The sequence below is a fragment of the Heteronotia binoei genome, chromosome 16, assembly GCF_032191835.1.
Source record: "Heteronotia binoei isolate CCM8104 ecotype False Entrance Well chromosome 16, APGP_CSIRO_Hbin_v1, whole genome shotgun sequence".
NCBI classification, from domain to species: domain Eukaryota; kingdom Metazoa; phylum Chordata; class Lepidosauria; order Squamata; family Gekkonidae; genus Heteronotia; species Heteronotia binoei.
The window spans coordinates 6,736,294-6,748,767 of NC_083238.1; the positions used below are offsets into that span (position 1 = coordinate 6,736,294).

Consider the following 12,474-nt stretch of genomic DNA (forward strand, 5'->3'; position numbering starts at 1 on the left):
CTTCCCCAACACCAGGTCAGCAGGGGGAGGCCCTTCTCCAACAGCCATGATATATCTTTCCATCTTGGCAGGTTTAGAAACTTGCAAACTGCTTGTGTTTCGAAAGGTGTGTGTGTGTGCCTTAAAATCCCAGCAAGACTAAAGTGGGGGGGGGACAGGAAGAGCCATGTGGCTCCTCCTGGTGAGTGTGTGAGAGAGGAAGAGAGAGAACACAGTCCCACTATTTGTTTTGCATTCCTTTCAGAAGTCATTTGCATAGTAAAAGGGATAGTAAAGAGTTAAATAGAGCTTGATTATGGGATGAACACAACCTAGACTGCTCTACTCAGTACTTTCATTTTCCTGTGTTAGTCTGATGAAGTTGGCTGAAATACAGCAGATTGCTATGTCCAGAAACTCCCATGAGTAAATTGCCTCAGTGAATCACAAAAATGTGGGCTTGCTGTTTATTTTGGCTGCTTTGTGAGTGTGTGTGTTCACTTTCATTTAGTGGAAGTGCAACTGCTGGGGAACCCTTTAAATGCAAAAAAGAGGAGGAGGAAATGAATACGGTATTCTGGGGAACTGCGCTGCTGTATTTTTATTATTTATTTGGAATGGGAAAGTCTCCCAGTGCCACCCCACAAGTCTCCCAGCTCCACCCCAAAGTCCCCAGATATTTCCTGAGTTGGACCTGGCAACCCTATTGTGGTATAAAGGGCTCAGCTTCAGCATTTAGCAGATGGGGTTCCTGAATTTCTGGTGCCTTTTCACAGGACACATGCAAGTCCATAGAAGCTGACAAATCTTGAATATCATTCTCTACAGTGCAGAAGTCCAAGTCACCATCTTCAGCCTCTGAGTCACTGTTTTCAGTTATGTGATGTGGACTCTTAGGTGGTCTATGTTTCAACAAATGGGGTTGTTTATTACATGTCACATCTTTCTCTAGTATGCCATCATCCCCTGTTGGTCCTGTCTCAGGTATAGCAAGCAACTGTCCAATTGGAAGCAGATGGTTCCTATGAAGTGTTTTTATGGACCCAACTCCATCCTCAGGCTTTACTCTATAGACAGGTAAAATTTCTAGTTTCTCCTCCACGAGATAAGGTTGTGTTTTCCATCTGTCAGCCAATCAATGCTTCTCAGGAATACCTAGATTCCAAAGCAATACCCAATCTCCAGGCAAAAGTTCATGAACAGGTACTCTAGCATCATATCAATGTTTGTTGCAATCGGCATTTCCCCCAGCTGTGGCAATCTGATAGGCTCCCTGTAGTTGCTGTCTCATCTTCCCCACATGCTGGAAGTTCCTATATCTTCACCATCTCCAGAAACTCCAAACACAGGTCTATAGGGAGTCTAGGCTCTCTTCCAAACATAAAAATAGGGTATAAATCCTGTTGAATCATTGCAGGTGGCATTGTAGGCATGCACCAAGAAGGTGATATATCGATTGCATTTGGTTTTCTGGTCAGGACACAGGGTGTCCAACATATATAGCAACTAAATCTTTATTGCTGGGGATCACCCTGAGGATGACTCCTGCCAAGGTGTTACACAGGATTGCTCTACCCATCACTAACTGATTACTGTCTCTCCCACCCTCATCCTTTCCAATAGAATCCTACTGTATGCTCTGCAACAGGTCTTGAGAAAAGAATTTAGGTACACTAATTAAGTAAAAAATGTCTCCTAGTATGATCATAAGCATGTCACTTTTCCCTGAACAGCGGATGGTGCACCATATTGCAGAAATATTGCTTTATCAAGACTTCTACACATGTCTGCTTTGTTAACTGCTGCTCATGTAAACCAGAAATGGGAGACAATAATCGACACTTTAAACTCAACTACATTTTACAATCAGCACTTAATGTCCTTTTTTTTTAATTTTTTAATACTAGTAAATATCATGCATTTTAAATACACACAACTGTGACTACACACCAATATTATGTAGTGTATGTCAAGTTGGGTGTATGAGAGCTACTATTAATACAACTTTTTAAAGTGACATCACTGGGCCCTATCCCATCACATTTCTGGACCTGACTGAGCTTCCACTCAGTGTACTCATGCCCCCTTCACCCTAAAAAGTTCTGGCTATGTACCTGAATATAATTTAGGAGGAAATTTAAGACTTAAAAACAGAATTTGTGTGTTAAGAACTACCTAGGACGTTGGGGTGCTGAACTGATATTGCTGTTTCCTCTGTTGTTCTTTCTGTATCTCACATCCTATTCAAGATATTTGCTTAACTTGTAGATTTCTAAATAAAATGAACTTCACAGATCACAAACAAACACCACCCTAAAATTTTGATTATATGATATTCTACCAAAGGAGGAAGAGCAAGATACAACTACCTACAACATGTGGTCTTGTGACATACCCAATCAGACAAGAACAGCCATTTATTTTGGCATTCCCATTTGTATATCACAATCCCCCACTCTGTTTTTTCATTCTCAGTAATATCACGCGAACAGGTTTCTCTCACTTTTTGAACCATTTTTTCTTTCCATCTTATGTACTATGAACACTAATATCACTTGGATACCTTTTATTTTAAAGATATATATGAAAATAATTATATTTCTTTACCAACTGGATCTTTCTGATTCTGATAAAGTATTTTGATGTTGCTGCCATCCATATTTGCCACATTAATGGTATTTCCATCAGTCCAATAAAGCTTTCTTAAGAAAAACAGAAGGAGAGACAACATAATAGCATTACATTTCTTTGAAGTTTTAATAGACTTCTAAAACCTAGCCATCAAAGGATTACTATAATAGCGCTCACTGTATTGAATTTTGCACATCTTTACTATATATGTTATGCTATACTTTTCAGTGCTGTAGTCAGATGCACAGAGATGCAAAGGACACAGTAGAATATATAGTTTATAAATTAAAGTTTTAAGCATGACAAAAATGTATTTTCTTTGGGTTGGATCCTATGAACTGCAAGCTCCTGACTTCCCCTAGCAGGCCTGAATGTCCTCCCTAAGGTCACGCTGTGAGCCAGGATCTATCATGGAGAAAATAAGAACATAAGAAAAGCCATGTTAGATCAGGCCAATGGCCCATCCAGTCCAACACTCTGTGTCACACGGTGGCAAATTTATATACACACACACACACACACACACACACACTGTGGCTAATAGCCACTGATGGACCTCTGCTCCATATTTTTATCTAAACCCCTCTTGAAGGTGGCCATGCTTGTGGCCGCCACCACCTCCTGTGGCAGTGAATTCCACATGTTAATCACCCTTTGGGTGAAGAAGTACTTCCTTTTATCCGTTTTAACCTGTCTGCTCAGCAAATGTAATGGGACAAGGCGGAGACTATACTAAGGTGGGAGAATCAAGCAAAATTGTCTGTGTCTTCTTCTCCTACCAACACTATTTGCAAGAATTTGGACTCAAGTGTAGATTCTAAAGCATTCCATTCTGACTATGGTCTTCCTTTGGCTAAGGGAAGAGGTATGACAAAAATTTACCAAACCAGCTAAAATCTGTAATACAAAGATAATTAGCTGACAAGTTAGTTAGTTAGCATTTGCAATGCAAGACTGTCAATTGTGAAGTTAGTTAATACCCAGATGTAGTGGCACATTGTGGAAGACATTTGTAATTTGAGAAGATAGTGTGGTAAACCACAAGTTTCTCCCTCAATGCCTAAATCACTCTGTGACAGCACCAGGCTAGAAGGGATTAAATTAAAAAAAAAAAAAATAGAGGGCCCAAAAGGAAATTTAACTATGGGAGTTTGTTATCGCCCACCAAATCAAAAGATAGAGGACGATTATAATATGATGGAAGGCTTAAAGATAGTGGCTAAACATAAAAACTGTGTCATAATAGGTGATTTTAACTACCTGCAGATTGATTAGGTCAATATGTGTTCTGCTTGAGAGAAAGATATTGAGTTTCTAGAAGCTCTCAATGACTGTGCTGTGGAGCAGATGGTCACAGAACCTACCAGGGGTGGGGCAATCCTGGATTTGGTCCTAAGTAATGCCCAAGACTTGGTGAGAGATGTAAAAGTGATCACACCACTTGGGAGCAGTGACCATAACATTATTGATTTCACCATTTGTATAAATAAGGAGTTGCCCCAAAAGACCAGCACAACCACTTTTAACTTTAAAAGGGGTGAATTCTCTGAGATGAGGAGGCATGTCAGGAGGAAACTGAAAGGAAAGGTAAATAAAGTCCAAATCCTTGGGGAAGCTTGGAGGCTATTTAAAACTACAATCCTAGAAGCTCAGATAAAATATATACCACAAGTTAGGAAAGGCACAAACAGGTATAAGAAAAGGCCTGCATGGTTAACAAACAAAGTTACGGAAGCTGTAAAAGGTAAGAAGGATTCCTTTAAGCGGCGGAAAGCTAGTCCAAGTGAGATTAATAAAAGGGAACAAATGGCTGTGGCAAAATAAATGCAAGACTGTGATCAGGCCAGCAAAAAGGGACCATGAGGAGCATATTGCAAAAAAACATAAAGACCAACAATAAAAATTTCTTCAAATATATTAGAAGCAGGAAACCAGCCAGGGAAGCAGTGGGCCCCTTGGATGACCATGGGGTAAAAGGATTACTGAAGGAGGATAGGGAAATGGCTGAGAAGCTGAATGCATTTTTTGCCTCCGTCTTCACTGTGGAAGATGAGAAGCGTTTGCCTGCTCCAGAACCGCTAATTTTGGAAGGGGTGCTGAAAGACCTGAGTCAGATTGAGGTGACAAGAGAGGAGGCCCTACAACTGATAGATGAATTAAAAACTAATAAGTCACCGGGTCTGGATGACATACATACAAGAGTTCTGAAAGTACTCAAAGGTAAACTTGTGGATCTTCTGACAAAAATAAGTAATCTTTCATTGAAATCTGCCTCTGTTCCTGAGGTCTGGAAGACAGCAAATGTCACCCCCATCTTTAAAAAGGGTTCCAGAGGAAATCCGGGAAATTACAGGCCAGTCAGTCTGACTTCAATACCAGGAAAGTTGGTAGAAACCATTATCAAGGACAGAATGGGTAGGGACATTGATGAACACGAGTTATTGAGGAAGACTCAGCATGGGTTCTGTAAGGGAAGATCTTGCCTCACTAACCTGTTTCAGTTCTTTGAGGGGGTGAACAAACATGTGGACAAAGGGGACCCAGTAGATGTTGTTTACATTAACTTCCAGAAAGCTTTTGATAAAGTTCCTCATCAAAGGCTCCTTAGTAAGCTCGAGAGTCATGGAGTAAAAGGACAGGTCCTCTTATGGATCAAAAACTGGCTAATTAATAGGAAACAGAGAGTGAGTATAAATGGGCAATCTTTGTGGTGGAAGATGGTAATCAGTGGGGTGCCACAGGGCTCAGTACTGGGTCCCATGCTCTTTAACTTGTTCATAAATGATTTGGAGTTGAGAGTAAGCAGTGAAGTGACTAAGTTTGCAGATGACACTAAATTGTTCAGGGTGGTAAGAACCAGAGAGGATTGTGAGGCACTCCAAAGGGATCTGTTGAGGCTGGGTGAGTGGGCGTCAACGTGGCAGATGAGGTTCAATGTGGCCAAGTGCAAAGTAATGCACATTGGGGCCAAAAATCCCAGCTACAAACACAAGTTGATGGGGGTGTGAACTGGCAGAGACTGACCAAGAGAGATATCTTGGGGTCGTTGTAGATAACTCACTGAAAATGTCAAGACAGTGTGCGATAGCTTGGAGAAACATCAACTGAGGGGTGACATGATAGAGGTTTACATGATTGTGCATGGAATAGAGAAGGTAGAGAAAGAAGTACTTTTCTCCCTTTCTCACAATACAAGAACTCGTGGGCATTCAATGAAATTGCTGAGCAGTCGGGTTAAAACAGATAAAAGGAAGTACTTCTTCACCCAAAGGGTGATTAACATGTGGAATTCACCACCACAGGAGGTGGTGGCGGCTACAAGCATAGCCAGCTTCAAGAGGGGATTGGATAAAAATATGGAACAGAGGTCCATCAGTGGTTATTAGCCACAGCATATTATTTGAACTTTCTGGGGCAGTGATGCTCTGTATTCTTGGTGCCTCCGGGGGGAGGGGCAAAGTGGAAAGGCTTCTAGCCCCACTTGTGAACCTCCTTTCTTTTTTGGCCACTGCGTGACACAGAGTGTCGGACTGAATGGGCCATTGGCCTGATCCAACATGGCTTCTCTTATGTTCTTATGCACTTTGAGGAATAAGAGGTATTCTTTTGGCAGTACACACCTGGTGTTGGAATGTGGGAGAATGCCTTCTTCTCTTGGCTTTGGAAAGGACTTCAATTCAAGACTAGTCACTAAATTGTTTTAATCACACTCACCTGATCTGTAAGTTAATGATCTATAAGTTAAGAGAGTTTTTGTTCCCCTCTTGGGAACTTCAGCTCAGGCCAGAACAGTGCTGAGCACAGTGGATGACACAGGAATTGACCTGGTGCTGTTTGGGGTTCCTGCAGCTGAAAGGGACATAAGTATAGCACTTTTTTATTTTCTGTTTATATCTGTAATCTGGGAAGAATAAAACTGTCTTCTTTCTACCCCTGGTATATTCATTGCTTTTGAAATCCCTATAGGAAAAAGAACCATTTACCTCTTGGCAACATACCAGGTTTTACTAGAATAGTTCACACTTATATTGCAATTAAAAACAAATATCTGATCAAATGTCAGACTTCCTGCCCATTACTAGTATTAACTACCTTAGCAATAAATGGTCTCTCTATTTCTCATGATTACATTTAAGTTTGATATAATTGCATTTCTTGCTACCTTTCATGCACTCTTTGCATCTGAAGTGGTGGTCTCAAGTCTTTGAAAGCTGATGCTGGAATAAAATCTTGTTAGTTGTTATGGTGCCACAAGCTTCCTATTCAAACTTACAATATTATAACTCTACTGTTGAAAATATATGCACTTTACCCTTTAGCTGGATGAACAGCAAGACACTGTGGTTTATCAATTCCATGTATAACTGATGTTTTTAATGAGCCATCTAAATGTGCTACATTAATTTGTGTTTCATCAAATTCTGAACTAATCCAGTATAAATTACGTGATAACCAGTCTACAGCCAGTCCACGAATACTCTGAATGTCTGCAAAACATAAAACAACAAAATACTTGTTAAAATACTTGCTCTTCCAATACATTTTAGTTTTTTTAGTTAAGCTACTTCTTCTTCCAAAGATATACCACATCTTTTAAAAGACTGCAATTTCAGTTACAAGGTCGCTATTTCATCTCTATTATTTTAAACAGGGTAAACTCTGATTTCAAACATTATTTCAAATCAGTCTTTTTAGTTGAAATAAACTCTACATAAACACTGAAATTATAATACACCAAAGCCCAATTAAATATTTGCTACACTTTCTAGCCCTTCATTGCTGTTCACATATCAGTAAAAAACAACAACATAGTGCTAACTGCAGGACATATTATTCTTGTTGACAAAATAGTAAAATGTGGTTTGGATCCTATTACTGTTACGTGGATCTGTAACCAGTTGACAGATCACACCCAAAGCACGCTTGTTAATGGTTTCCTATCCTCTTGCAGAGGTATGACAAGTGGAGTGCCTCAGTGATCTGTCCTGGGACCTCTCTTGTTTAACATCTTTATTAATGATTTGGATGAAACTCCAGCTGGTTCAAAATGTGGCAGTGCGTCTGCTGACAGTGTTGCCTGTGTGGGCATGCATTTGACCGTTGCTATGCCATTTGCACTGACTACCTATCAAGTACCAGATTTGCTTCAAAATTCTGATATTGACCTTCAAAGCCCTGCATGGCCTGGGATCAACGTATCTGAGGAAACACCTATCCTTATAAGTGTCCCAGAGGGCTTTAAGCTCAGTAAATCAACATCTGCTGGTTGCCCCCAGCCCAAAGGACATTCACCTAGCCTCAACATGAGCCGGGGGTTTTTCTGCCCTAGCCCTGGCTTGGTGAAACATGCTCCCATTAGAGCTCAGAACCCTGCTGCATCTGTTAGCATTCCATAGGGTCTACAAAATGGAACTGTTCCGCCAAGCCATCGAATGAGGCAGCGGGCATCCAAATTAAATTGGCCTCTCTTGCTGAAGCATTCCATCTTTAGACAGCCCAATTAAAGTTTAATGACATCCTTCTGATTTACTGGTTCCAGCTTGAAACTGTATTAAGTTCAAACAATTTTGTCTCCTGCTCTGAAATAAGCTGGTTTTAATTGTTTTAAGTGTTATAATTGTTTTATTGACTTTATTTTTTATTGTATTGTAATCCTCCCTGAGCCCATTCACAAGGCAGGGGGAATAAAAATACAATAAAGAAACAAACAAACAAAGGAATAGAGGGGATGCTTATTACATTTGCTGATGATACTAAATTGGGAGGGGTAGCAAATACAGTAGAAGACAGGATACTGGATGATCTTGAAAGGGTGGAAAATTGGGCTAAAACAAATAAAATGAATTTTAATGGGGATAAATGTAAAGTTTTGCATTTAGGTAGGGAAAATCAAATACATAATTATAGGATGGGACAGACTTGTCTTGGCAGTAGTATGTGTGAAAAATTTCTAAGAGTCTTAGTGGACCATACACTTAACATGAGACAGTAGTGTGATGTGATAGCTAAAAAGGCCAATGTGATTTTGGGCTGTATCGATGTCCAGATCAAGCAAAGTGATTGTATTGCTTTACTCTGCTCTGGTTAGACCTAACCTAAAATATTGTGTTCAGTTTTGGGTACCACAATTTAAGAAGGATATATACAAGCTGGAACATGTCCAGAGGAGGGCAACAAAAATGGTAAGGGTTCTGGAGACCAAGTTCTATGAGGAAAGGTTGAAGAAACTCGGTATGTTTATCCTGAAGAGGAGACAACTGAGAGGTGATATGATCACCATCTTAAAGTCCTTGAAGGACTGTCATATAGAGGATGTTGCAGAGATGTTTTCTATTGCCCCAGAAGGTTGAACCAGAACCAGTAGGTTGAAATTAAATCAAAAGAGTTTTCAGCTAAATAGTAAGAACTTCCTATAGTTAGAGTGGTTCCTCAGTGGAACAGACTTCCTCAGGAGGTGGTGGACTTTCCATCTTTGAAGGTTTCTAAACAGAGGTTAGATGGCCATCTGACAGCAATACTGATTCTGTGAACTTAGGCAGATCATGAGAGGAAGGGCAGGAAGGGTTGCATCAGTGCTTAGTTCTCATAGCCCTTTCCTTCGTTACATGCCCAGGAATATGCTGATCACCATTTTGGGGCCAGGAAGCAATTTTGTTCCAGGCCAATTTGTCCAAGGAATCTGGAGGGTTTTTTGCCATCTCCTGGGCATGGAACAAGGGTCACTGGGTGTGTGAGGGGAGGTATTTGTTAATTTTCTGCATTGTGCAGGGGGTTGGACTAAGTGACCCTGGAAGTCCCTTCGAACTCCATGATTCTGTATACTGGAAATAAAATTGTGTAATATAGAATTGGCCACTAGAAGGAGCAAAACATGTGCAGAATGGGGGGGGGGGGGGAGGAAATCCCTGAATCAATGGGAACACACAAGTGAGAAATATGAGAATTTAGAAAAGCCCAGCAAGATATTAGGAGTCTTGGAGAATATAAGTATCGTATTTCAATTTTCTGTCTTGTTCAGATGTTTTATAATAATTATGATGACACCATGAATTAGTGATCAAACCAGTGATGCCTAATCATTCAAATATATATACGCATACAGACTCCCTGAATACTACAATCCCAATCTGGATTGCATCTATGCATGCCTGGGGAATTCTCATCAGGGAACTCACAGGACATGTGTGACTGAATGTCCTCATGGTGAACTCAGACACAACCTGTGGACAATGGAATGTGTTGTCTGGCCCTCCTTTGTCAAGCAATGTTTTATCTTTCTATAACTGTCCATGTTTATCTGAATATAACTGCTATGCTTTAGAATGTTACTAACCCCAAACCAAGCTAAGGCACATCAAAGTAGAACGCTAGCTGGTGCCTCTTCGTGCCCCTTTCGGTTTTACTAACAAATGCAGGAATTTGTTCTTTGAAGATAAAGCCTCCAGGGACATGTTCCCAGGCCAAGCCTGGGCCCAGGAAGAATAACTGCAGGGAGATAAAGAAAGGGCTGTGTGAATTTTCACACGTGAATACAAGACTGTTTAGTAATTGTAGCTTTGTTTATAGAACCTTTGATGTGCCATGTTTAAGTATGCATTCCACTGCTACTCTGTATCAGTTCCAATACTTGGCTCAATAGAAGCATATGGATTATCAATAAACCATACTTTGTTTCAACTCAAGGACTGGTTACTTTGAAATCTGCTTGCTTGACATCCTTAATGTCAGAATTGGGCCAAAATGTAAGTACTGTACTCTCTGACTTGCATTGGAATGCAAAAGGCACACAAAGGTCCAATTCAGACATTGGACTTTCTGGGCCTCAACATTTCCTAATATATTTTTTTAAATATAGCCATGGGGGTGCATAAACACCCAGACACTGCCTAAATTCCTGCAGCACTGAACCACTTATGCACATATTGCTAATTAGTTTTAAAAACAAACAAAAAAACCCCACTCAGATCTGCCTTGCGGCTTCAGTTCACTACCGACTGATCAGATAGCACTGATAAGTTGATCTAGTTTAATTTGAACTGGAGAACTCTGATCAGACATCCGGCAGCAAATGGCCTCACAATGTGCTCACACCACTGTAAATCATTCAGACTGCCGTGGCATGTCAGGTGATTGGCTGGATTTTTTAAAAAAGTTGTTTGTGCATGTGCATAGGCACACAACCAAAGCTGAGTGTTTTTTAAATCTCATTCATGAATACACAGATGTGTCCATGCAATGCTCAGCTCCAGTTTGAAAGGTCTGTGATCCCTCAACCCAGTGATTCATTTTCATTGGTTCTATTTAGACAAATGTATTCATTTGCCCCAAATCACTCTCTTTCTAGCCCTTTATACCTGCCTTTCTCACTCAGCTTTGAATCTTGGCTCAAAAGAGACATTACTTTTGAGCCAAGATTCACCTTACTCTGCCCTCACGTCCGTCTTTTCTGCGCAGCGTCCTCCTGATTTCCCACTGTTTGTGTTGAGGCTGCAGCAAACATTGTGATTTTTGTACAGCTAATGGAAACTGTTTTGGGGGGGTTTCCATTTGCTGCGTGAAAACCACAATGTTTGCTGCAGCCCCAGCGCAAATAGTGGGAAATTGGGAGGATGCTGCACGGAGAAAACGGACGTGAGGGTGGAGTAAGGTGAGTGCGAAATCGGTCAGATTCTTAGGAGCTGTGCCAGAGAGATTTTTTGACAGTCTTTGGAGCTGTGCAAAAGATGGATACTTTAGAGGTGTCTTCTAGAGCCATCTTTTCACTTTTCTGCTTGAAGAGAACTGAGGAGAACTGTGATGTGGCATGAGGAAAGAAGTTCCAGTAGTGAAGTAATGGCTGCCAATATTGGACTATTTACACTTTCCCTTGAACAGCTCTTTAAATCAGCTTGCCTCACTCACAATCGACCCTCCTGGGGGTCTTTTTCCTAAACATAGTCATGGGGGCATATAAATGCCCAGGCACTGCCTAAATTTCTGCAGTGCTGAACCACTTATGCACATATCGCGAACTAGTTTTAAAAAATGGCAGCTGAAACCACTCAGATCTTCCTGGCAGCTTCAGTTTGCTGCAGACAGATCAGACAGCAAATAGTCAGCCCAAAAGGTCCAGTTTTCTCAAGTAACAAATAAACCTGCATGAAAGGGAGGAGGGGAGAGGAGAACTAGAACACAGATGACTCAGACATGACAGACAGATGTTGCTATCTGATCATGTACTTTAAATCGGGTAGGGAGAAGCAACAAAATTGGATCAAACTGCATGTCTGATCACACCCAAAATATTTTTAACTGCCCTGACTAAGCTTGTGGGGAAGACCATGAACAAGTAGCCTTGCTCACAAGCTCTTGCTGAATGGAAAATTACAATGGCTTTTATGGATATTATGCCTTAATCTGATCCAGCAGTCAGGGATGCACTGGAATAGCCATGGTTAGTAGTTCTAAGTAGTACCAGTCAACTGAATTGGTGGGTTTTGCATTTAATTTCTTCTCTGTTCTCTGCAAACAGGTTGACCAATGCTCATTAGAATAAGTAGAGCTAAAGACCACATTCTGCTGCCTATACAAAAATACAGAATGGAGTGGGGTATCATTATTTTCAAAAATGTCATGGACAGTAATCTTTTAAAGATTTAATGACACAATAACTTTTCTAGATTGCTGCTATGATTTACAGAGTCAAATGTGTTTTTAAAAATCAAATTATTCAACCAATGTACCCCAAATTTTCAATATTATGTTGCAAAACTACAAACTGATTTTATACCTGTTTAAATGTCACAATTTTCCCAAAATAATCCTGAGAATTATACTTTGGTGGAAGAGCTAAATTTATTCCACTGAAAGTCCATGGTTTGTGAA

General features: G+C 40.5%; 1 protein-coding gene across 1 annotated transcript in view; it reads right to left on the reverse strand.

Moving 5' to 3' along the window:
• The window catches only part of LRP1B (LDL receptor related protein 1B), a 1,229,602-nt gene that overhangs the window by 418,627 nt on the left and 798,501 nt on the right, over positions 1–12,474 (reverse strand). The window contains exons 30-31 of the mRNA XM_060257450.1: positions 6,923–7,097; positions 2,587–2,681 (exon numbers count right to left, since the gene is read on the reverse strand). Of these exons, the coding sequence (XP_060113433.1) occupies positions 2,587–2,681; positions 6,923–7,097 (270 nt within the window). The remainder of the gene's footprint in view (positions 1–2,586; positions 2,682–6,922; positions 7,098–12,474) is intronic.